General features: G+C 31.0%; 1 protein-coding gene across 8 annotated transcripts in view; it reads right to left on the bottom strand.

Moving 5' to 3' along the window:
• The window catches only part of Ziz (dedicator of cytokinesis protein Ziz), a 292,231-nt gene that overhangs the window by 131,516 nt on the left and 137,155 nt on the right, over positions 1-23,560 (bottom strand). For 5 of the 8 annotated variants that reach the window (XM_085811589.1, XM_085811587.1, XM_085811582.1 and 2 more), the window contains exons 22-26: positions 21,682-21,789; positions 21,290-21,349; positions 13,260-13,289; positions 3,343-3,528; positions 175-372 (exon numbers count right to left, since the gene is read on the bottom strand). In XM_085811589.1, the coding sequence (XP_085667715.1) occupies positions 175-372; positions 3,343-3,528; positions 13,260-13,289; positions 21,290-21,349; positions 21,682-21,789 (582 nt within the window). The remainder of the gene's footprint in view (positions 1-174; positions 373-3,342; positions 3,529-13,259; positions 13,290-21,289; positions 21,350-21,681; positions 21,790-23,560) is intronic. The other 3 variants (XM_085811584.1, XM_085811586.1, XM_085811588.1) reach the window with 3 other exon arrangements.

Here is a 23,560-nt window from a genome sequence, read left to right as displayed (position 1 = left end):
CACTGTTACTATCATATTTTCTGTCTTTTATGAAAATGTCTGAAAATATGTTAATTAATTTTATTTCAACAAGAAAGTGAAATCTTAATTAAAAATCAACGTAAAATCTTAATTAAAACACAAAACAAAAAAAACAAAAAAATTCTTTTTATTTTTTTAAAATTTTTTATTTACCTTTATTCTTTCTGATGACAGCAAATGCTGTGCAGTTGACTTGCTGATTATTTGGAAGAAAAACCAGGAATGACGAAGAAATTTATTTATCATTAAAAAATCTGTATTGGCAGGCTTTAGCATGATATTTAGAGACTTGACTAATTCTTCATGTACAACTCGTTTCTTTACAGTCAGTTCCTGAGTTTTGAAAACAAACTAAAAAAAAAAAAAAGAAAAGAAAAGAAAAGAAAAAAAAGAAAAATCATTTAAAATACTCTTAAAAGGTAAGAATAGAATACAAAGAAAATGGCAAAGAATATGCTTTTACAAACTTAAACCTATTTTAAGTTTGTAAAAGCTAACCTTTTTAAAGTTTATACATATCTTAATGGATAAATTGTATTTCATATCAATTTGTATTTCTAAATCATGAACTATTAATAATCTATTCCACAAGAATGGATGGAGAAAACAAAGCTTCCCCCTTTCTTTCTTTCGTTCCAAATCCTTTAGTCATGCATATTATAACATGAATGCACTCTCTTGTTTGAAGGATTTTAGTCAATCACATTCTCTGAAATATTAAATACATTTTAGTACATTCAGCCTCACATGACCCACATCCAAATTCGAAATTTAAACATGAAAGCATTCTATTGTAATAAACCAATGATTTGAAAATAATTTGGCTCAATAAACCTCACATATTTCTTCAACTTTTTGTAAAATTCTTTATTATATATTACAAATCTAAATTTTAAGTATTTCAGTTACATGTTTCTGTCTAAATCCTATAAAAGTAATATTTTGTTCTGAATATGTTGTTAGAAGACGTTTTGTTTATGATAGCAGCATTAAGCTAGAACATATTTAAAGATAGAAAGCAAACAGCTATGCAAAAATTTATTATATACACTAATCCCAAATCTCTTCATTATTTCACAATAACTGCAGAATTTTTAAAAAATAAAAAAGCTAAGAGTGATAATAAGATTTAGATTTAATGCAAATACATATGCATATAAGTCTAACACTGAAGAAAGTGGGATAGCTATGGTTAGTATGAAGATGGATTCATGATTCAATGATTTATCTCCATCTAAAAGAATGCATACAGAATGCATGAAATTATAAACAGAAAAGTACAAATACTTATCTGCTACTTAATTTTACAAAGATCAACTACAGATTTCATTGAAATTATCAATTTTCTATGCATATATTATGAGTAAAAATCTCTAATACACAATTTCTGAACTTCTCTGAAAATATCATGCACATTCTAGAAAGACAGATTCAGCAGATCATCTCTGAAAGAATGCTAATGATGATTTATATGGCCATACTATTATATATTTATATGAATACTTTTAAAAGTGTTAAAGTTATTTAAGAATACCTTTAGATATTTAAAGACAGCTATATTTCGTAAAGTAATAAATGATCCATTACGATAGATTTGTCATCCATATACATCTCATGGAAAAAAATGATGGAAACATTTAAATCACAGTATATGAACATCACAAAGAGATTGTGATGTATAATTTTAAATACATGTGTAAATACAGTACAAAGTCTGAAATCCAGACATCCATTATCCGGAATGATCCAAAAACTAGACCTCAAAGCCACAAGCATTTTTTTGGGGGGAGGGGGGGCTGTATGTTTTGCACATGCGCATTTGATTTTTCCTTCCATAATAAAACATGGGGAGATTTTCACTTAAAAATTTCGATTCTTAATTTCACATAGGCACTACATAAAATATTTCGTTATGGAAAAACAATTATGTAAGCATAAATTTGTGAGATTAATAATTTGGCTCCGTAGGTGAGTGTCTGCTTGGCATACATCTCAAACGTTCCATTCTGAAACCATTCACTTATTTTATACCCCTGATGCTGACCTGGTGAGTCATTATTTATTATATTTTGCTTTTATCACCGCATGTTTATCAATACATGATAGCTTCAGTAATAACTCATGCAGTGATGTCTAAACTTTTTTTTTATTTAGTAATTCAATAACAAGAGTATGGCAACCTTTTATGCTAACATTACGCTTGGGGATGATTATAGATTTTTAAATGCTCTAAGAAATGTTGAAGAACAAAAATTCAACAAAAATTTCTTTTCATATGCTAAAAATAGATTTTGTTAATGAAACTCATAGGCCATTACATTTAGTGCTACTTTAACTAAGAATAACTAATATGCTATTCACCATAAACCGAGAAGTGGTGACAGAATATGTCGGCACCGGACGGCAGAATTTAGGAAAGATGAAATTTTTAAAATTTGGGGAAGCTCCGAGGGGCAAAATTAAGAGATGAGAAGTTTTTTATGATTTAGGGAAAGCACTGGGATGCAAAGTTTAGGTGCGGTGAAAATTTAGAATTTAAGAAAGCGCTTTGTAGCAGAATTTAGGACCCTTAGAGACTGCATCATGCGGTATTTAGCACCGGCCCTAGATAAAGCTTTAAGTATATGTGGGAATTTATTTATTCAGGACTCAGATTAGTTTTAAGCATGTGCAAGAAATAAACTTAGGTATAGTAAATAAGGTATAGTAAATAACTAATACAATTCAGGCTTAATTCAGTACGCAATAGGAGCAAAACAAAATTTAGCGAAACAAGTTAGCTTTCATCGCCAATCTTGTGATAAACAGCCGCTAATGTATCACAGATGCTATTGAGCTAGGCTATAATTAGTGGACTGCGCTGCTCTCTAATCTTTTAGTTTGATCCAGCTTGTCATTTTTTGCAGACTGTTATTATTACGGCAATATACCCTTTAGATCATAATTGTTCTTTATTTCATGCATTACAATTTCATATTTTTAATTGTATAATTTCTGCATGCCATCTTACCACATTTAAACTATGATCTAATATCCGGAAAACTCCAAAATCTGGAATCGCCATAGTCCCGACGAGTCTAGATTTCACTTTGTACTGTATATAATTTCCTATTATTTCTGACATAGATAAATAATTTTTATGTATTTCTTCCATAACACTTGAAAAGTTTAAAACTATGATAAAAGAATGATAAGAAATTTTTTATTTCATAAACATGGGACATATATTTCCATGTTATTCAATCTATAGCATTTAAATATAAACTTTCGTGCAGAACTAAGACTCATTATTAAAAAATAATTAATAAATAAATAACATACCTGAACATAAGAATGTAGTATGTCATTTTTTCCAGCCTCATGAACGCCATGAACAATATGTATAAGTACCCGCACAGTATTCAATGCAACGTCTTCATTTGAAGTTATCACCAAGAGACGGAATAATTCATTTAATAAAGTTGGAAGGAAGTAGATGATTGTGCTCATATCTACAGCATGAAGTGTCTGTTAAAAAATCGAAATATAAATAAATCAAAGAAAATTACACTTGAGAATTTTCTTATGATTTAAACATAAATAACTTCTTAAAATGAATGCGAGAAATACACATGGCAAAGTTTCATGAAAAAATATAGTTGAGTTACCAGCAACAACAAGGATTATATGCTAAGTGGTCTTTAAAGAAAAGGATCTTTAAAGACCATTATAAAGGAAATATTGTAAAATCAATAAAAAATTTAAAAACTCTAAGCATATTTTTTATTTACCTCTTTACGAAACAAATTAACTTTCTGTCTAAATCCTTTACAGAAATAAATTATTCTTTAGAGACTTGTAATTGTAAAAACAGCTTTTACCTACTCTGAATTTTGCATGATGATATTTACATATTTTTTCAGTAGCAGAAATAAGATGTCTTTTCTATATTTATTTTATTGTATTTTAAAATAATATAAAAAATAATTTTATTTTCAGATTAACTGTCTTCTATCAAACACTAGAAACAAGCAACTGATTTAAAGTATAAAAAGCAAAAAGGAATTTCTTCTTCAATATTTAACATTTTCATATAAAATTCATTTAATAACAGAAATTTTACTATTTGGGTGGGGAAATGCATAATAAAGTATGCACATTAAATCAGACTAAATTTCAAAATATAAAAATTAAATCATTTTACCTTGTAAGATATATTATACTGCATTTTAACTATAATCAATTTCAGTTAATGGGGCATGGTTAACTACAGCAATTATTCATTTAGACATATTTTACAACAAAATTTTAAAAATATTTTTATTTATGCAGAAAAGAAAATTTTACCACTCCAATAGAAACAACATAGCTACTATGTCCTTCCAAATAAGATAGTCATATTACAAAAACAGATTAAAATGTTGAAAAATCCTTGAAATAATTGCATATTATATTCTCCACAATAATATTGGTAAGGTCACCACCACTAGTTTTTAACACTAACAATAAAATTCACACCACTTTATACATCAATGCAGACTGTAAAAGCTGTTGTTTCTGTTGGGTACATCTTCTTTCTAGTCATTAATTGCTTTTGCTATTCTTTAGCCACAAAAGTAATTCTACTCATAATGCACTAAATTACTGTCTCAAACTGATCAGTCTGTGCATAGCTACAGGTAAATTTATTTAGGATTTTTAATGTTATGCTAATGTTCTCAGGAAAACAATGATTACTCAAAGCCTTTTTTTAATAAACTTCGAATTGTAATAAAAATTTTATTCTTGGACTCTACCAATATACCATGCACAGATGTATGAATGGCTGGAAAAATCTTATATCATAACATCAGTGGGAAAAAAATATTCTGTCTAATAGAAAAAAAATAAGATGAAGACTTCAAAGTAAGATTACTTTTTTATTTCTCGAAAGAAAAGAGAACTGTGATAATAAAATGCATATTACATTCCTCTAATAACACTGACATGAGGTTAAACTTTGCCTAATTATTAAACTTAATAGAGTTTTCTGTATTTATTAAGGACATATATTTTATAATAAAAATGTTTTAATATCAAAATTGGTTTTTAATTTTTGAAAGAATTTTTCTAAGAATTTTTATTTTATTTTTTAAAAATAGCTAATTAAAGTTTTCATTGACAACAAGCATACATTCAGAAACTGTCATTACATGTATTGGCAACAAAAATGGAAGAATTAAAATTTTTCTATTAAACACTTTTTCTTTCGTCCTATAATTCACAAGAAATATATAAGGAAGATTTGAAAATATTTAACTGGTGTTTCACACTTTTAAAAGATATTAAAATCAGACTTTAGTAACAGTAAAATTAGGCCAAAATGTTACACAGTGTAACAGCTTTAAATAGTATTAAAATCTTGTAGTTTAAATATTTTAAATAGATGAACATTAAGGTATCTGTGAATGGCAATATTTGAAACCAGACTCGAGTGCATGGTGCGACTCTCACATGAAGAATGTAATTTATTTTTTAAATGCTAGAATTCTTTTTTCTTCTTGTTTTGTATGTCGCCATTTTGAGTGCTAAATAAAGTTTTTTCTGTGTTCCATCATTGGAGTTGCTTCATATTGCCAAAGAAGTATCACAGTCATAATTATTTTGGAGGCACTGATCGAGATTGAATAATCGTGCATATTTTTATTTTATTAGTTCATCACTGAACATAATATTAGTGATACCAGATTATTACTTCCTATTAATATTGAATTGTCTTATTTTATTACTGTATTGGATATTATTTTTAATATTCATTTTAGTTGTCCAGACGGTAGATATATATATTGCTCTATGTTGTTATTCTTATTTTAGTCACAATTAATGTGGTAGAGAGAATGAACTTCATATAATTTAAATATTTCATTTTTGAGGTATACGTATTTAACAGAGCATTTAATTCCATGATTCTTGACTGCATTAATTAATTAAAGTCATTGATGTGAGCTATTTTGAGGAAGTATAAAAGAACACAGTGTTCGTTAATTTTAAACATAGAAACAATGCCTTACTTAAGAAGAGCTCGTAAGGAAGATTTGCAAAATCTTGCGGCTGAACTGGAAGTTCATGTGACTGCAGATTTGAAAATAGTCAATTTAAAACAGAAAATTGTTGAAACTAGAGATTATGATGAAGTATTCATCAAAGGAGTCTTAGACACAATAATAGAAGAATGGAAAGAGAGGGAGGAAAGAGAAGAACATAGAAGACAGGAAGAAGCAGATAAGGAAAGAACAGTATGAATTAAAGAGATTAAGACTTGAAGCAGATACAAAGTCTCAAAATACCGACAGATCTGGCCGAAAACGGAGCTGCGTCACTTTATGCAGAAATTCGATGACAAGAAAGGAGATATCAGTCTATATTTGCTATTGTTTGAAAGGCAAGCAGAATGGGCTCAAATTGATAAAGAAGAATTTGTATCTCATTTACTAGGACTACTTCCTTACGAAGTAACCCACTTAATAGCTAGAGAACCCTCTGATAAAGCTAAAGACTATGAACACGTGAAGAATTTATTGTTAAGACGGTTTAAACTAAGCCCGGAAAAGTTTAGGCAGAAATTTATGAAGCATCAAAAGAGTACCGAATCCACATGGGTGGATTTCAATTATGAAATAGAAAATTATTGCAAAGTATGGGTGACTGGTCTAGGAGTTAAGACTTTTGATCAGTTGCTAGAGTTGATGGTGATTGACCAACTTAAGCGTCGAGTTCCTCCTGAAATTCGAGATTATTTTCTTGATGAGTGGGTAGAGATGATTTCATCTAAAAAATTAGCTGAAAAACTTGATGCCTATGAAAACATTTGCAGAAACTTTCAAAAAAGGCCTGTAGTGGATTGGCAGAAAGAAAAATACAATGCACTAACTCAAGGTAAATTGAGTTCAGATAATAAAAATAAACCTGAAAAAAAATTGTAATCAGGATTTAATTCGCAAAGCTGGTTTCATAGACCTAGAAGTCCACGTCAAGATGATAAATATGAAAAACGAAAGACGCCACAATGCTATCAGTGTGGGTCCTGTCAACATTTAAGACCCCAATGTCCAAAACTTAAGAATAGTACTGAATCTCCTGCTAATCTTAACCAGAATTAGTGAAAAACCTGAGGATAAATTTCTATTACCTTATACTAGTATGGGTTACGTAAATGGTCATAAAATTCCTATATTAAGGGATTTATTGATATAGTTTGTCGCAAATACATCACGCCGGAAATGCTGACAGGTGAAAATGTGTGGGTGCAACAGCTAATGGCTGTTTGCACTTGAATCCAACCTGTTTACCATTGGCTGAGATCGAACTAAATTGTGATCTTGGGCGAGTAATAACCAAAGCTGCCATTATTAGAAATGAACTCGACAAAGGAAGGTATTTATTAGGCAATCGAACTTTTGCACTGTTGAATAAACACGGAAAGGAACCTGATAGCTGTCCTCACCAGGTTAATGCTGTCTCTACTAGAGCTCAAAAGAAAAGAGAAATAGCTGAAGAGAAGATCTTGGAACCGATGAAGGAAGAAAATAAAGCATCCAGAGATGTTTTTGAAGAAGAAGATAATTTACCGGAACTAAATACGGAAGATGAAACTCTCATGAAACTGGTAAACATTGACTCAGAAGAAGTTGCACAACTTCAACTTGCTGATAAGGAACTGTCTAAAATCATCCAAGAAGTTAAAAAAGGTACATGCAAAAATGAGAACTATAGTCTGACAAGAAAAGAGCTTTTAGTTAAAAAAACAACGGATAAAATGGGCCTTGAAAGACAGCTTGTAGTTCAGAGTCGTAGCTAGGGTTTTCAGTGCCCAGGAACAACTGAACATTTCGCGCCCCCTACTGCTTGCCAAGGATGGAAAACATTTAATTCTAAAATGTCGTAACATCAGTTTGGCGCCCCTTGGATTCTGCGCCCGAGGACAGATGCTCCCCTTGCCCTCCTCTAGCTACGCCCCTGTTGTAGTTATACCTGAAAAACTCATGCCGTCAATTATAAAGATGTGCCACGAAGGAACTTCTGGTCATTTGGGTGTCAAAAAGACCAAAGACAGACTTGCTAGATATTTTTACTGGATGAGGTGTTACAAAGAAACTGAAGATTTTGTAAGAACCTGTGATGCTTGTCAGCGCGCTGGAAAAGGAAATAACAAAAAGAAGGCTCCAATGACATTAGTACCAGTAATTTCCAAAATATTCACTAAAATAAATGTCGATGCTGTTGGTCCGCTACCCATTTCAAAGACTGGAAAAAAATATATTATTACAGCTCTGTGTATGTCGTCCAAATATCCAGATGCTGTTGCGGTGACAGACATTTCTTCGCCATCTGTGATTGATGCTTTTTTGCAGATTTTCGGTCATATGGGTTTCCTAAAAGTAATCCAAACAGATCAGGGGACCTCTTTCGTTAGTGCTTTGACAGAGGAATTTTTGGAGCGTTTTGGAATTAAACATGTAATAAGCTCTGTGTATCATCCGCAGAGTAATCCCGTTGAGCGATTCCATATAACGCTAAAAAGGGTGCTAAGAGTCGTACGTATAGGCGCAACTTTGGATTGGAAGAATTATCTACCATCAGTTCTTTTTGCTCTCAGAACAGTCACACACGAAAGCACTGGTTTTACACCAGCAGAATTAGTTCATGGTTAAAACCTACGAATGCCAGTCACTCTACTTTATGAGCAGTGGCTAGAACCGATTGAAGAAAGTAATAATGTTGTCAGTTACTTTTTGAACTTATTAATCGAATGAAGAAATGCCAAGAACTTGCGGTGGAAAACATGAAAGAAGCTCAACAACGGAGGAAAACATGGTACGATCGAAACGCAGTGAAAAGAGAATTCGCTAGAGAAGATTTAGTTCTTGTTTTATCAACGAATCGTCAAAGTAAATTAGAAGTACAATGGAAAAGACCTGGAAAAATAGAGCAGAAAATTTCAGAAACCAATTATATTGTAAGTTTTGAGGAACAAAATGAGCCAAATCAAGTATATCACATTAACATGCTTAAACCATATTACAAAAGACCAGAAATGATTAATATGATAACTGAAGTGGAAGGAGACTTAGAAATGGACATTCCTCATTTACCTTCCAATCCAAGTATATTAAATTTCTCGGACATCATAGAGGATAATGAACTCGAGAAAAGGTTGAAACCCGAGCAAAAAGAAGATTTATGAAAGATTTTATGGAAATATTCTGGTTGTTTTTCAAATAATCCTGGACTAACAAACTTAGTTTGTCATGATATTGAGCTATTAAATAACAAACCAATACAAATAAAGCCATACAGACTGTCACCCCGACAGACTGAAATTCTCAAAAAGGAAATCCACAAAATGCTCGATCTTAAAATTATAGAGCCGGGAGAATCGGACTATACATCTCCCATGATTTTGATAGAATCTTCATCAAAGGATCCTCGGCCTTGTATTGATCATTGTAAACTCAATGCTGTTACTAAAACTGAATACTATCCTTTGCCTAATATTGAAGAACGTATCGAAACTGTAGCAAAAGCAAAATATATTACCCTATTAGATTTATCTAGAGGCTACTGGCAAATTCCGTTAACAGAAAGAGCCCAAAGTTATGCAACATTTGTAACTAGTTTTGGAAGTTTCAGGCCTCTATGTTTACCCTTTGGATTAAAAAATGCCCCATATTTTTTTAGCAAAGTTATGACTAAAGTCCTGACTGGATGTGAAGGATTCACTGCACCATACTTTTATGACACTGCCATTTACTCAGAAAACTGGGAAGAGCACCTTAAAAACTTAACTTCTGTTCTAGAGAGAATACAGAAAGCAAACTTATGACTAAAACCATCAAAATGTAAATTTGCACAAGATCAAGTGAGATACCTAGGCCATGTTGTGGGACAAGGACAACAAACCCCAGATGAAGTAAAGATCCTGGCTGTGAAGGAGTATCCTACACCTAAAACCAAAACAGAAGTACGTGCTTTCTTAGGACTGGTAGGGTATTATTGCGAGTACATACCGAGATTTTTGGAAATTGCTTCACTCCTCACGGACACTTTGAAGGGGGTAACAAAAAAAGGAAATATACAATGGTCTGAAATATGTGACAAAACTTTTAAAAATTTAAAAGAGTTGCTATGCAAGAAACCAATTCTGTATGCTCCCAACTTTGATAAAAGGTTTATTATACAAACCGATGCCTCAGACAATGGCATGGGTATAGTACTATGCCAATTCGATGATGAACAACGTGATCCTATCTTGTATATAAGTAAAAAATTTACTAAGTTTGAAAAGAATTATTGTACTACTGAAAAGGAGTGTGCTGCTATCATCTACGCTATCAAGAAACTGCATTTTTATCTGGATGGTCAGCACGAATTCTTGATTCAAACTGATCATAACCCTTTGGTCTGGCTACAATCCAATCCAAATGTAACTCTAGATTGATGCGCTGGGCACTCTCATTACAACCTTACAATTTTAAGGTAATTCATCGCAAAGGATCTTTGCACAAGAACGTAGATGTTCTGAGCAGAATTAAGTAATGTAATAACTCTTAGTGTATGTAACCACGTTCAGAATTAATTTTATTATTTAATGTATGCTCAACTGATGTATTTGAACGTTCTCCATTTTTTTTTTTCTTTTTAAATGTGGTGTAAAAGTATTTGTTTAAAGCTTAAAATTTTTGGCCTGAAATTTGGAAACTTATGAGAGAAGTTACCTTTTCTCTTTAAGCAAATGAGCAAGCCGAGCTTATTAAACTGTCGAATTTTACAGAACTTTTCCCTTCGGAAAAAGTCTCTCCATTAGGGAAGAGGTTGTAACACCTTTAAATAGTATTAAAATCTTGTAGTTTAAATAATTTAAATAGATGAACATTAAGGTATTTGTGAATGGCAATATTTGAAACCAGACTCGAGTGCTACGTGCGACTCTCGCACGAAGAATGTAATTTATTTTTAAATGTTAGAATTCTTTTTTCTTCTTGTTTTGTATGTCGCCATTTTGAGTGCTAAATAAAGTTTTTTCTGTGTTCCATCATTGGAGTTGCTTCATATTGCCAAAGAAGTATCACAACAGCCTGGTGTTCTCACATTTATTAAAATCGATAGTATATCTCACCTCACAAATTATATTTCAAAAAGAAAAGTACAATTCAATAAAAATGACAGAAAGTAGAAAAATAATTGATAATGATAATATAATACAAGTTTTTGCCTTCTTCTCATAACACATTTTTCTACAAAGTGTCTTAGAAATCTTTATTTAAAAATATTTACAATCTTTATCCTTCCAAACTGATACTTGTAAAATTATTTTAATATAACCAGTTAATCTTTAAAAAAGACGGATTTAAAAATTTATGTGGATTTACAATCATAGCAAAGAGAAAAGAATACTTTAAGATTATTTATTACAGAAAAGTATAATTTAAGATTATTTAGTAAGATTATTTGTTTATTGCAAAGTATTCTAGAGATGTCTTTACAGACGATGTTTTAGAAGAAATTGGTTTGTGTCCATACTACACGTCTGGAAAAACATGAAACCAGAAATATAATGTGATACTAACTATCAGCATTCAACAGTCTAATTCACTTGAGGCTCAGAAAAGCACATATAATATAAATTTTCATATAATGCATATTAATAAGAGTTTAACAATTAATTGAAAAACGTAATTAACACTTCAGGAAAAAAGAAAACTACTTAACTAGATAATGTTATCAATCAAAAGCATTTTGCCTACAAACAGATTCTATGGCATAAAGATTTTACATTCTATTTTCTCATTTCGTCAAAACTAAAATGATAAGTACAGCTTATACTCTAGTATGCTAGGCAACTTCTACACACACACACACATACACCCAAAAAATTAATTTAGAACTAATATTAACAGCAATAATTTTATTACAATTATTTGATGATTTAATCCATTTAATATACAACAAACCGATACAGCAAATAATTTTCACACTACACAATTGCAGCAGCAAATTTATTATTGACAATCAAACTGCAGATGTAGCTCCATGATTAGGATGTCATATATCAGAAAGAAATTCTCTACTTGAAAACTACTCATGAAAATACTTAATTGGTACTTTACCACACAGTATGTTCAATATATTTTCATAAGGCTAATGATTTATATTTAGGTCATCGCTTTTCATAAGCTATTTTATTCAATTAATAGCTTTTTTGAATCAAGAAACTTTCACATGAATTAAAAACTAATGTGCATATAAATTACATAATTATTATGTTATTAATATATATGTCATCATTAATTTAAATGTCACACAACAGTCATTTTTTGTCACACTATATTTTACTATGTTTTAAGAAACTTTTCTTGTATAAAATTAAAAGAAATAAATTAAAAAATTTTAAGTGCATTTATTTTTTTAATTTTTGAAGTAAATTTCACATAAAATTTGTTTTAGGAAATCAGGATTTGTTTCTACTCATTTACTAGCTAGCTGATGCTTCTGGAATAAAAAAAAAAATAAAATAAATAGCAATATTATAATTAAATTAAAATTCATATCAGCTTTATAATATAGAAATCATTTTCATTTGAAAAAGATCTGTTTGAGCTGGGGCTGCATGCACTCATTCACTATTTTTTAATTCACTCATTTTTTTTCCAATTATTGATGCAGAAGTCCTATTTAATGCATCTAGCTGGCTGCACTGGAAGAGTGTATCAAAATGCTTGCTATTTTTACAAAGCCAAATTCATTCACAATCCTAATTCAATAGTTTTGAGCCACTCAAGCAGCATCAAAATAATCAGCAGCACTTGTGCCATTTATTAATGACAAAATCACTAATAAAGTTCTAACTTGTTAAAATTATCCTTCTAGAAATATAGCTTGAATAGGTCCCACACCTAGTACTTAAAAATGCAAATAAAGTAAATGTCAATATCAGTCACAATATAACATTCAATGTATTTCTTTAGTATCAAACTGTTGTTATGTTTTGAGAAATACTTCAAGCAAACATTTGCATGCATATGCACCATGCTATTAAATCAATGTTTCTAAAAGCTGCAGCATAAAGTGTTTTCATATTTAAAAAGTTAAAATATATTTTTGCTAATGCAAACTAAGTGAAGGATGATATATGGAAGGATAAGTAAGTAATCTTTCATCAGCCAAAGCAGGGCAATCAGTAAAAGCTTTGAAAAACAGAACATGCTAATAATAATAACAACCTTCAATGTCTTGGCCATTCCATGTTGCACCTACAAACCAAATAAAAACAAAGCATTTAGAAAATATTTTTTTTATGCTAGCCTTACGTTTTTGATCCAAGAAAATAAGCTATAATTTAAAAATCAAGTCAGCTTTTTTAGACAAACACAGAACATTGCCAAACAATATTCATCTTTCAATGATTTTTAACACACGGCTCCATACCATAATCAAAAGCAAAAAATACATAAAATCAAAAGGAAAATGTGATTTAATAATAAAATCTAACCACACAATTAGGGTTAATAATGAACAGGTCTAATATTCTTTAGTGCAAAGAACTTCACCTCCAAATTTTGCTTTTATTGTTTTTAAAATACATAGACCATTGAAAAATAAAAATAAAATTTTCTCAGATACAACATAAATAAATTTAAAATGCACAAATATATACATAAATACTTAATTAAATAAAAAAATAAACATTAAAATTCTATTATTACATTGGATTATACTGAACATGCTCAAGTGTATATAAAATAAATTTGAAGCGAAATATTTATTTCCTGAAAAACCTGAGACAACAAGCTCTCACTGAAAGTTTGGTCACCACTGATTCAGTGATATATATGAAAGTAATATATATGTAAAGAAAATAAAATGTAAGAAAAATGGCTCCAAAGTTTATTCACTAAAGTGAAAAAAAACTAAATTAATCTCATATTATTCATGTATGATCGAGTTTTCTTTTTGTACTTATTTTAGGATTTATAGTTTATTAATAACCACTATAAATTTTATTGCTCAGTATATATACAGTCAAAAGTCGTTAATCCAGACTCGTCGGGACTTCGGAGATTCCGGATTATCGATTTTTCCGGATTATAGATCATCACTTTAAATCTGGTAACATGGCATGCAGAAATTATAAAATTAAAAATATGAAACCATAATTTATGAAATAAAGAACAATTATGATCTAAAGGGTATCAAAATTTACAAAAAAAAGCTTAATATTTATTTGTTTACTTTATTAAACATTTCTTTCAATGTAAGTTGTTTAAGTTGCTTCTTTTTTATGTGATAATACTTTCTCTTTACTTCTATAAACAGGCATAATTTCTTGTTCAGTTACAAAATTACACTGTTCAAGTCCTATAATTGCTGTGTCGAGAATACCGACTAATTTGTCAATTGAAAATTTTTCGTTTTCAATAACCTGTGTTGCTTTCTTCGCTATCGGAAGTGAATTATAATGACAACGAATTTGATTTAAATCATATCAAAGATGGAGTACATCGAGATGAAATACTACATTTAGTAAGGAATTATAAGCCAAATAAAATAAAAACATTTGCCCTGAAGATAAGGATAGTACTGACAGATCAACTTCCAATTCATTGCGCGCCACGGCTTTCCCCCTCGCCCACCCCGCTGCAGAGCAGCGTGAAATTGATAAACAGATTTCAGAAGGGTTAAATAAACAAAGGATATGCCTTTATCCATTTTTTGCAGCAATTCCACTTTTCGTTTAATGGACTTCGAAACATACTTTGGCTTTGTAGATCCTTTACATATTGGTAAATATATATCAGAAATTCTATTTGACATCCTCGAAAATTCAAGCTTACTTTTATAAAATTGCTCTAACAGTCTGCAAAAAATAATAAGCCAGATCCAATTCAAAGATTAAGGAACAACGCAATCTGCAACATTAACTGAATTAGATAATTTTAGCTTAGCTTATATTGTTTGTTATACATTAAACGTGCATGCGTAAACGTATTTTGGGCATGTGCACATGCATATTCGCAACCGTAAAAGTCTTACGCGCATGCGTCAACGCGATGCAAAGTTTGTAGCCTTGAGGTCCGGATTATGGGTGTCCGAATTAACGACTTTTGACTATATATGTATAATATGTAGAGTTCATTTCATTTTACATCATTCACTACTTAAATTGTGTTTTACTTTTTTTTTGGGGGGGGGAGGTATTTAGAAAAATTCAAAACATTCAAATTTTTATATCTGTGGGTATACAGTAAAAGTTCAACTATTCAAAAAGCTTGCAATATACTGAATCCCAGACAACTAAGTCTATAAAAAATGGAATTCGTGTTACAAAAGCCAAATGAATGGGAACAATTTATGCTTTACAATTATAAAAGCATCATCATTTTTGTTTTCAACTTGAATATCAAAAAGCCTACATTTAAAACTATATAATATTCTCAAAAAAAAAAAAAAAAAAGTATTTCAGACATAAAAAGTTGATGTATTTGATGGGCCTTAAACATGAAAGCAAAACATCTAATCCAATAATGAAATCCTGCCAAATGAGAAAGTTGATAGTGTCACCAATCATTCCAACAAAAGTTTAAATGTTTTATTCTTTATTTAATCACATAATTCTTTATTTAATCACATAACAAAGAGATAGAAATTATTGATATATCATATAGAAAAACTTAAACTGCTTGTCGTAATTTTTCACATTACATTACATTGCCCTTGTTTATCCATATTCAAAGTCACGCATTCGGCATTTTTGGATGCCTGGCTTTTGCAGCTTGGATAATACACCAGGTCATACTTATGTACAAATACGCATCTTCATATCACTTCATACAAATATTAAATAATATTTCAAAATGACAGGAGAAATAGAACTTATATCCTTCTTTCTAAACATTAAACCAAAACATACTTCTTATGATTGCGTTGTGATGTCATACTTATCCATTAGTGGTGCTAAATCTCATTTTCACTTCCTTGTACGAAGTAAAAAGGAAGTATTGTAATCGCGAAAAGCTTCAGGCAGCATATTTCAACGAAAATATCACTGACCGCTTTCGAATGGAATTTAACGATGCTTTTGCATGATATCTGTACGTAAGTACAGAATAAAAGACTCTTTTCCTCAAAAAAAAAAAAAAAAAAAAAAAAAAACTGCTTTAAAATGAATTCTGAAGAGAATTTTTCGTGGCGTCTGCATGAACGTACGTATGTATGCATGCGTATGAATGTATTTCGCATAACTCAAAAACGAGTAGCCTCAGAATGTTGAAGTTTTGTATATAAGACTACTATATCATGTAGATGTGCACCTAGTATTTTGGTTTCAATCGGCCGCGTCAAATGTATATAAATATATTTATAAATATATCCACTCTGTTACCTGGCTCAGTGATCTCAGTTTCTTTACTCTTATATGTTTGTAAATTGTACATTTTTTGCTTTAAAAATGATTGAATTATGTTGTTTTTATCTTCCGGTTAAGGGTTTTATGCCTTTAGTAAATCTGTATGCAATATTTTTAGAATTATCAACAATTTTAAAATTGTTTAAGTGCCGCTAAGCCTAATTTGATGGCGGCCATTGCTCTTGTTTACATTTGAAACAGCTGAGTAGCAGATTTGTTGCCAATCTAAGAGAAACTTAGCTTTCCAACAACAAAGATAACGCCTTCATTTATTATTTAAATCATGCTTAATCCTTTCTGGAATTTTTTCAAGGAAATTAGCGTTTAAGATTTACTTCGTAATTTTTAATACAGATATTTTGAGTTTTTATGTATTTTTGTCTTGTCGCGAAGTGAAAACTGAATTAATTGAATGAGAAATACTCAATCGTCTGTGAAAAACTGTTTCTTTTTTGTTTTGTTTGCTTAATTTCTCTTATACATAGTTCTAGCTTTATTATAGTATTTGAATAGAACATGCGGCAATGATTAGATAATTCTTTAAATGATATAAATTTTGTGCATTCTGAGTTATAATATGAACGAAATATAATACTGTTAAGTAAACCTAGCGCCAGAGTGTCGCTATGGTAAACAAAGTGAATGCATTTATTCTATTGTGGTTTATGTGCTGTCGGCGAAGTAGGTTTAATTCAATCTAATAAGTTTAAATAAAATGCAAGAAAAAATGCATATAATTTAATATTCCGTACAAGGAAGTCATGTGGTGTACACATCAGATTTTTTAGTGAAAATGTATAAGTGCTATATATATGTTAATAGTATTATGACAGCTATAATGGCATCACATATCTCTTGTTTACTAAAAGTGTTGGGGAAGGGGAATTTCTACAGTTCTAAAGTATTCCAGTTACTTAAACTTACTTGTTAGTTATATATAAAGAAAGACTATAAATTAATTAATTTGTACCAGCCACTGAAAAATACTGACTTCAAGATGCAAATAAATTTATGCAATGAAATCCCTGTCTGCTAAAATAGAAGATACATGTCTTTCGTGGAACCAAAAATTGTTGACGAGCAAATTAAAGAATGGTGTAATAAAGCCTAGTGATTCTAATTATTCGGCGCATATAGTTTTGTGTAACAAATGGTATGGTTCCAAAAGATTATGCATATATTATCAGAAATTAAATAAGAAGATTTTTAAAGACAAATTTCCACTGCCTTTAATCCCAGAAATACTTGATCGTTTAGAACAATCAAAGGTCTTCACAACACTAGATTTGAAAAATGGCTTTTTCCATGTATACATAGATGAAAAATGCACAAAATATACCATGTTTGTAACACATAATGGTGTTTATGAATTAAAGCTCCTTCTGGTTTATGTATTAGTCCAAATGTTTTTCAAAGGTATATTTATTCAGTATTTTGCAAGTTGCTAAATAAAGGTGTACTAATTATTTATATGGATGATATAGTTGTACCGGCTAATGATGAAGTTGAATGTTTAGAGAAATTAGAAAGAGTATTCAAAACTGCTTCAGAATATGGATTACAAATAAATTTCAAAAAGAGCCTATTCTTAAAGCGAAAAATTGAATTTTTGGGACATGTAATTCAAAACAGAACTATTCGACCATCACTTTTCAAAACTGTTGCTGTTCAAAATTTTCCACAACCGCGTAACTGTAAACAACTACAAAGCTTTTTAGGACTAACAGGATATTTTTGTAACTTCATTCCTCATTATGCTAAAATAGATAAACCTCTTAGTGACTTATTTAGAAAAGGTATTGGTTTTAAGTTCGATTCCGAACAGCAGGAAGCTTTTTGCAAATTAAAAGAAATTTTCTCTCAAGCACCTGTTCTACATATATTTAGACAAAGATATCCATTAGAACTTCATACTGATGTGGCTTTGGTGCGGTACTACTCCAATTATCTGATGATGGTAATTATCATCCAATCCAGTATATGAGTAAGAAGACTTCACCGCAGCAAGAGAACCTCTGTAGTTACGAATTAGAAGCCTTTGCAGTTATATAAGCTCTTAAGAAGTTTAGAAACTATTTTTTAGGTTCTAAATTCAAAATTGTCATTGATTGTAGTGCGTTTCAAAAAATTTTAGATAAAAAAAAATTAACTCCCAAGATTGCAAGATGGGCAATGTTTATTGAAGAATTCGATTGCAAAATTGTACATCATTCAGGTAGCCAAATGAAACACGCTGATGCTCTAAGTAGGAATGCTTTAACATCATACACATCCGATGTAACTGAGAAGATTCAGTTAGCACGACAACAGAATGAAGATGAGCATGTGAAATTGATCAAAAATTTGGTCAAGAAAGGAGAAGAAAATATATTCTTTCTGAGAAATGGTATTTTGTATAAATTGGAAAATGGTAAAGATCTGCTAGTAGTGCCAAAAACATTACAAAACGAAATCATACGGAAGGTACATAAAAGGGTCACTTTGCTGTAGAGAAAACTGTGAATGCCATAGAGCAAGAATTCTATATTCCTAAACTGAAATGCAAAGTTGAAAAAGTAACTGCAAACTGCATAGAATGTATACTGTACAACAAGAAGCAAGGAAAAGCAGAAGGATTTTCTTCATCCTCTGCCGAAAGAAAACGTTCCCTTGAGTACATACTATGTCGACTTTATTGGACCTCTTCCTTCGACGAACAAGAGATACCAACACATTCTAACTGTGGATGATGCTTTTACGGAATTTACTTAGTTCTATCCAGTGAAATCATCAACTACGGCAAGAAGTCATTTCAAAATTGAGGCAACAAAAGACTGTATTTGGGAATCCAGCCAGAATCATTTCTGATCAAGGTAGCGAAAGAATTTTCAGCTTATTGTATGGAAGAAGGCACCAAACATGTTAAAATTACTACTGATACTCCAAGAGGTAATGGACAGATTGAGGGAATCCATAGAATTTTCATTCCTGTTTTGTCGAAATCATCACATGAGGATTCAACAAAATGGTTTAAATATGTTCCATATCCAGAGAATTATCAACAGTACAACTACGAGAAGTACAAAATATTCACCGTTTGAACTTCTCATAGGCATGATAATGAAGAACAAGGAAGATCTAAGAATTAGTGAGATATTGAATGAAGAACTAAAGCAGTTGATGCAAGAACGTGATGAAATGAGAGAAGATGCGAAAAACTATATTTTGAAGTTACAAGACACGAATTGTAAGCAATTTAACAAAAGACGGAAGAAACCGAAACTCTACAAGATTGGTGACTTGGTAGCCATTCAGCGAACTCAGTATGGGACTGGTTTGAAACTACGACCTAAGTTTCATGTAACATATCAAGTCATAGCTGTTAGATCGAATGATAGATATGAAGTTGAAAAAGTAGGATGCCATGAAAGACAGAATTTGACATCTACTGCGGCTGACCATATGAAGCCATGGTCAAATTGATTGATGATTGTATCAGCTCAAATCTAAGGACCTGATACTCTCTTTTTCTTCTTCTTCTCCTTTTTTTTTTTTTTTTTTTTTTTTTTTTTTTATTCTCTTTGGAGGTACCTCATGAATAAGGCAATCCTCACTTTCCACTAGTACACTGGCGGTATACAGTGATATTTCTGGGCATGGGTTCCTATGCAATTCTTAATCCTTATGATGTGCCCTACCTTTCCAAGAAGTTTGTCGCTACATTTACGGGACACCCTGTATATATATATAAGGCAATGATATAATGAAATTACATTATCTTTTTAAAAGCTCTGGCAAATTTTTTTTTTTTTTTTTTTTTTTTTTTTTTTTTTAAATATCAGCATTAAGAAGGATTGCAGCATACCTTTTTATTAACCGAAAAAGAATATGTTGCTGGTTCAGATGCAAAATTTTCATCAATAAATAAATAAATAAATAAAACTACCAGTAACAAGGCTATGAAATTTTACCATAATGTTTTTTTTGGGGGGGGGAAGGAAAAATTGAATTTGAAGCTGTTGAAGTGAAAATCAACCTCATCATTTTACAGAATTTGACAAAACTATGCCTCATTAGTCATCAACAGGCTAGATGGCTATAGAAATGTTTTCCACTCATTATTTTTTCAGAACATTCTCTATATTGTTATAAAATCTCATTCACTTGATGCATAAAATGCCATTTTACTTTGCTCAGGCATTCAAACATTAAAAGAAATTAAAACTACTATCTAAAAGTTTTGGCTGTACTTTAAAAAACTCCAGAATGAAAAAATGAAAAGAATATTTCAAATAGTAAACAGTTTTTACTTCCCTACAGTCGACGTAAAATAAAAAATATTTTATCTAAGATGATAATCAGAACTACAAAGAGCAAATGCTGTCTTAAAATGGTTCCTATGAAGATGAATCAATCAATCAAACATTTGAGTTAAGCTTTTGAGCTAAGTTTTTGATAACTACTTTAAAACAAAGCACATGATGCTTATGTGAGTGATTGAAAAAATATAACATTCACTTTAGAATACAAAAATTAGTTACCAACATACAGCATGCATCCAAGTTGAATTGAAAACCCTCAAATATCTCATCAGTAATCACCAATTCAGATTTAATAATAATCAAGATAGATCTGATTCAAGAAATATATATCAAATCAAAATGCACATTTTAAAGTTTAAAATATATATGCATAATCTAAATAAAAGCTTAAAAATATTCAGTACAACAGACCTTAAATATGAAAATAGCATATTAAAAAAATTGGACACATAGTTCAAACAAGATTAAGTAAGTTATTACATAGCCTATATTGAACAAGAAAAGAAAGAAAAACAGAACATTCAAAGGAAAGAATTAAAACACTTACTTTTACATATTTAGAAAGCTCTCGACCAGCTTCACAACCTGCAGTTACCTGTACCTCTTCCTGTTATCATATTGTGAAAAGTGAAAGCACATTAAACTTATGCAATTTCAACTGCATATGTATATATATATATATATATAAACAACTAATAATTTACAATAAACATTTTTTTATAAAGTTATGGCATTTATAAAAAAATAAATACACACACACAAAAAAAATAATTCATCAATTATCAATCTAAATTTAATAAAAATAAAAATGCAAAATTAATTCCCAAGCAAGCAATAACAAAACATATCACAAACTATAAATTCTAATTAAAGAAGCAAACAGACAGCATACATACTTAAAAACAGAAGCATGCAGTTAGTTTGAGATGTTATACTCACAGGAGATGAAACAGGAAGAATCATAGGCATACTTTGTGGACGAGGACGCTGACACAAAGATGGAATAACAGGACAGGAACTTAAGTCCCACCACCCAAAACCCCATAACTAAAAGGAGATTGAAATTCAGAAAGAAATATAAAGTTCTATTTACCATCACCAGGCAAGTATCATTCCATTCCCAGATAAGTCACAGCATTAAACAAAGAGTGAATAAATTGGCAAAAACTGTGCAGATCTGATTAAAACATGAGATGCAAAGTGTAAATTAAATAAATAAAAAGCTTTACTGCAATATTATTTTTTAATCACAGATGCTTTCTTGAAGTTAACTATAAAAACTTAGCCAGGATAGTATAAAATCAGATAATATCTAAAGCATCTTTTGTATATCTAAAGCAGCAATATAAATTTACTTATGACTCCAAATAATTAAAATCATTTCAGTTATTTTTTTTAAATGACTTCCTCACAATACTATTAAATATTATTAGCTCTAGAGTTTTATTCTGTGTTAATAATGTTTTTGTGGGAGGTGGAATAGCCTAACTTCTGAAGGTGACATTTTTGTAGAAAATTGATTACAGATGCACAAACTAGAAAGATATTTCATTACTTTAAACATGGTTATCTCATATAACATCAGTTCATGACTTTCAAAGTTAATTTTTAACATGTTTTGTAAATACCTTGAAAACTTAACTCAGTAATTTTTTCACTTGACTGCTAAAGCAATTCTAACTTGTTTTGTGAAAATGATGTCTCAAACAATAGCATATATTGTTTTGTGTATCTATATACACAGGGTGATTCGCTACCAGATAGACAAACTTTCAGAGTGTGTAGGGGATACAGAGACGACTCAGAATCACACAGGGTTGCAAATGTCATAGTTGTGAGCTATGGTGCAAAGAAGCAGAGAAAAAGAACAGAAACAGCAACACATTAATGGAACAGAAAACATTTTATTGAAAGGTTGTACTACAATAGGTGTTCGAGATTATGACCAGAAATTATCAGGCAGGCCTGACAGCAGCACTGCATGAAATTCCTTACATTCTGGAAGATTCCTCCTCCTGGCAGTCTTGCAGTAGATAGCACTGAGCAGAAAGTTGCATGAACAGCAATCTATTTCTCGAGGTATTAAGATGAACATGTATTCAAACAATGAACTGGTTGACATGCTGATCATGTATGGAGCTTTGGATTGTAGTAGGCAGGCTGCTAAGCTTTTGTAGTAGGAATGTTACCTAAACAGGCATGCTCCACAGACATGACCTTCGCAAATGTGAAAAAAAGGTTAAATGAGATGTTTGTTTAATGAGAGCTACAATGAATCGACAGCAAACGACGAGGGCACCTGGTAATGAGGAGACGGTTTTACATCTGGTAGAAGACAATCCAAGCACGAGGATTTAAACGATCAATCCACTGTCTGGAGGATACTCGCAGGAAACAAAATGAGAACATACCATCTTCATCATGTATAATTGTTAAAGCCAGAACATTATCCACTCTGCTATATGTTTCCTGCAACAGAGTGCTACAGATTGCTTCATCCATATTGTTCACAGATGAAGCATACTTCATAAGTGTGGGAGCCTTCAATCAATATAACACCCATGTGTGGTCTTTGGAGATGCCTCATCATATGCAACCATGTGCGCTCAATAGTGTTTCTTGGTAAATGTTTGGGCTGGCATTCTTGGAGTCCACCTCACTGGATCATACCTTCTGCCCAGTCCTTTGAATAGTAGGGCATCTTACAATAAGTGCTGCCAAAACTTCTTGATGCAGCACATGTTCCTCTGTCATTACGCCACTCCATGTGATACCAGCATGATGGTGTTCCACCATATTACACAACTGATGTCCGAAG

The sequence above is a fragment of the Stegodyphus dumicola genome, chromosome 2 (genome assembly GCF_044657685.1).
Source record: "Stegodyphus dumicola isolate Sdum_Otavi_A_Nest chromosome 2, ASM4465768v1".
Lineage (NCBI taxonomy): Eukaryota > Metazoa > Arthropoda > Arachnida > Araneae > Eresidae > Stegodyphus > Stegodyphus dumicola.
Note: the sequence above shows the minus strand (reverse complement) of the source record. Positions and strands in the feature narration are given on the sequence as shown.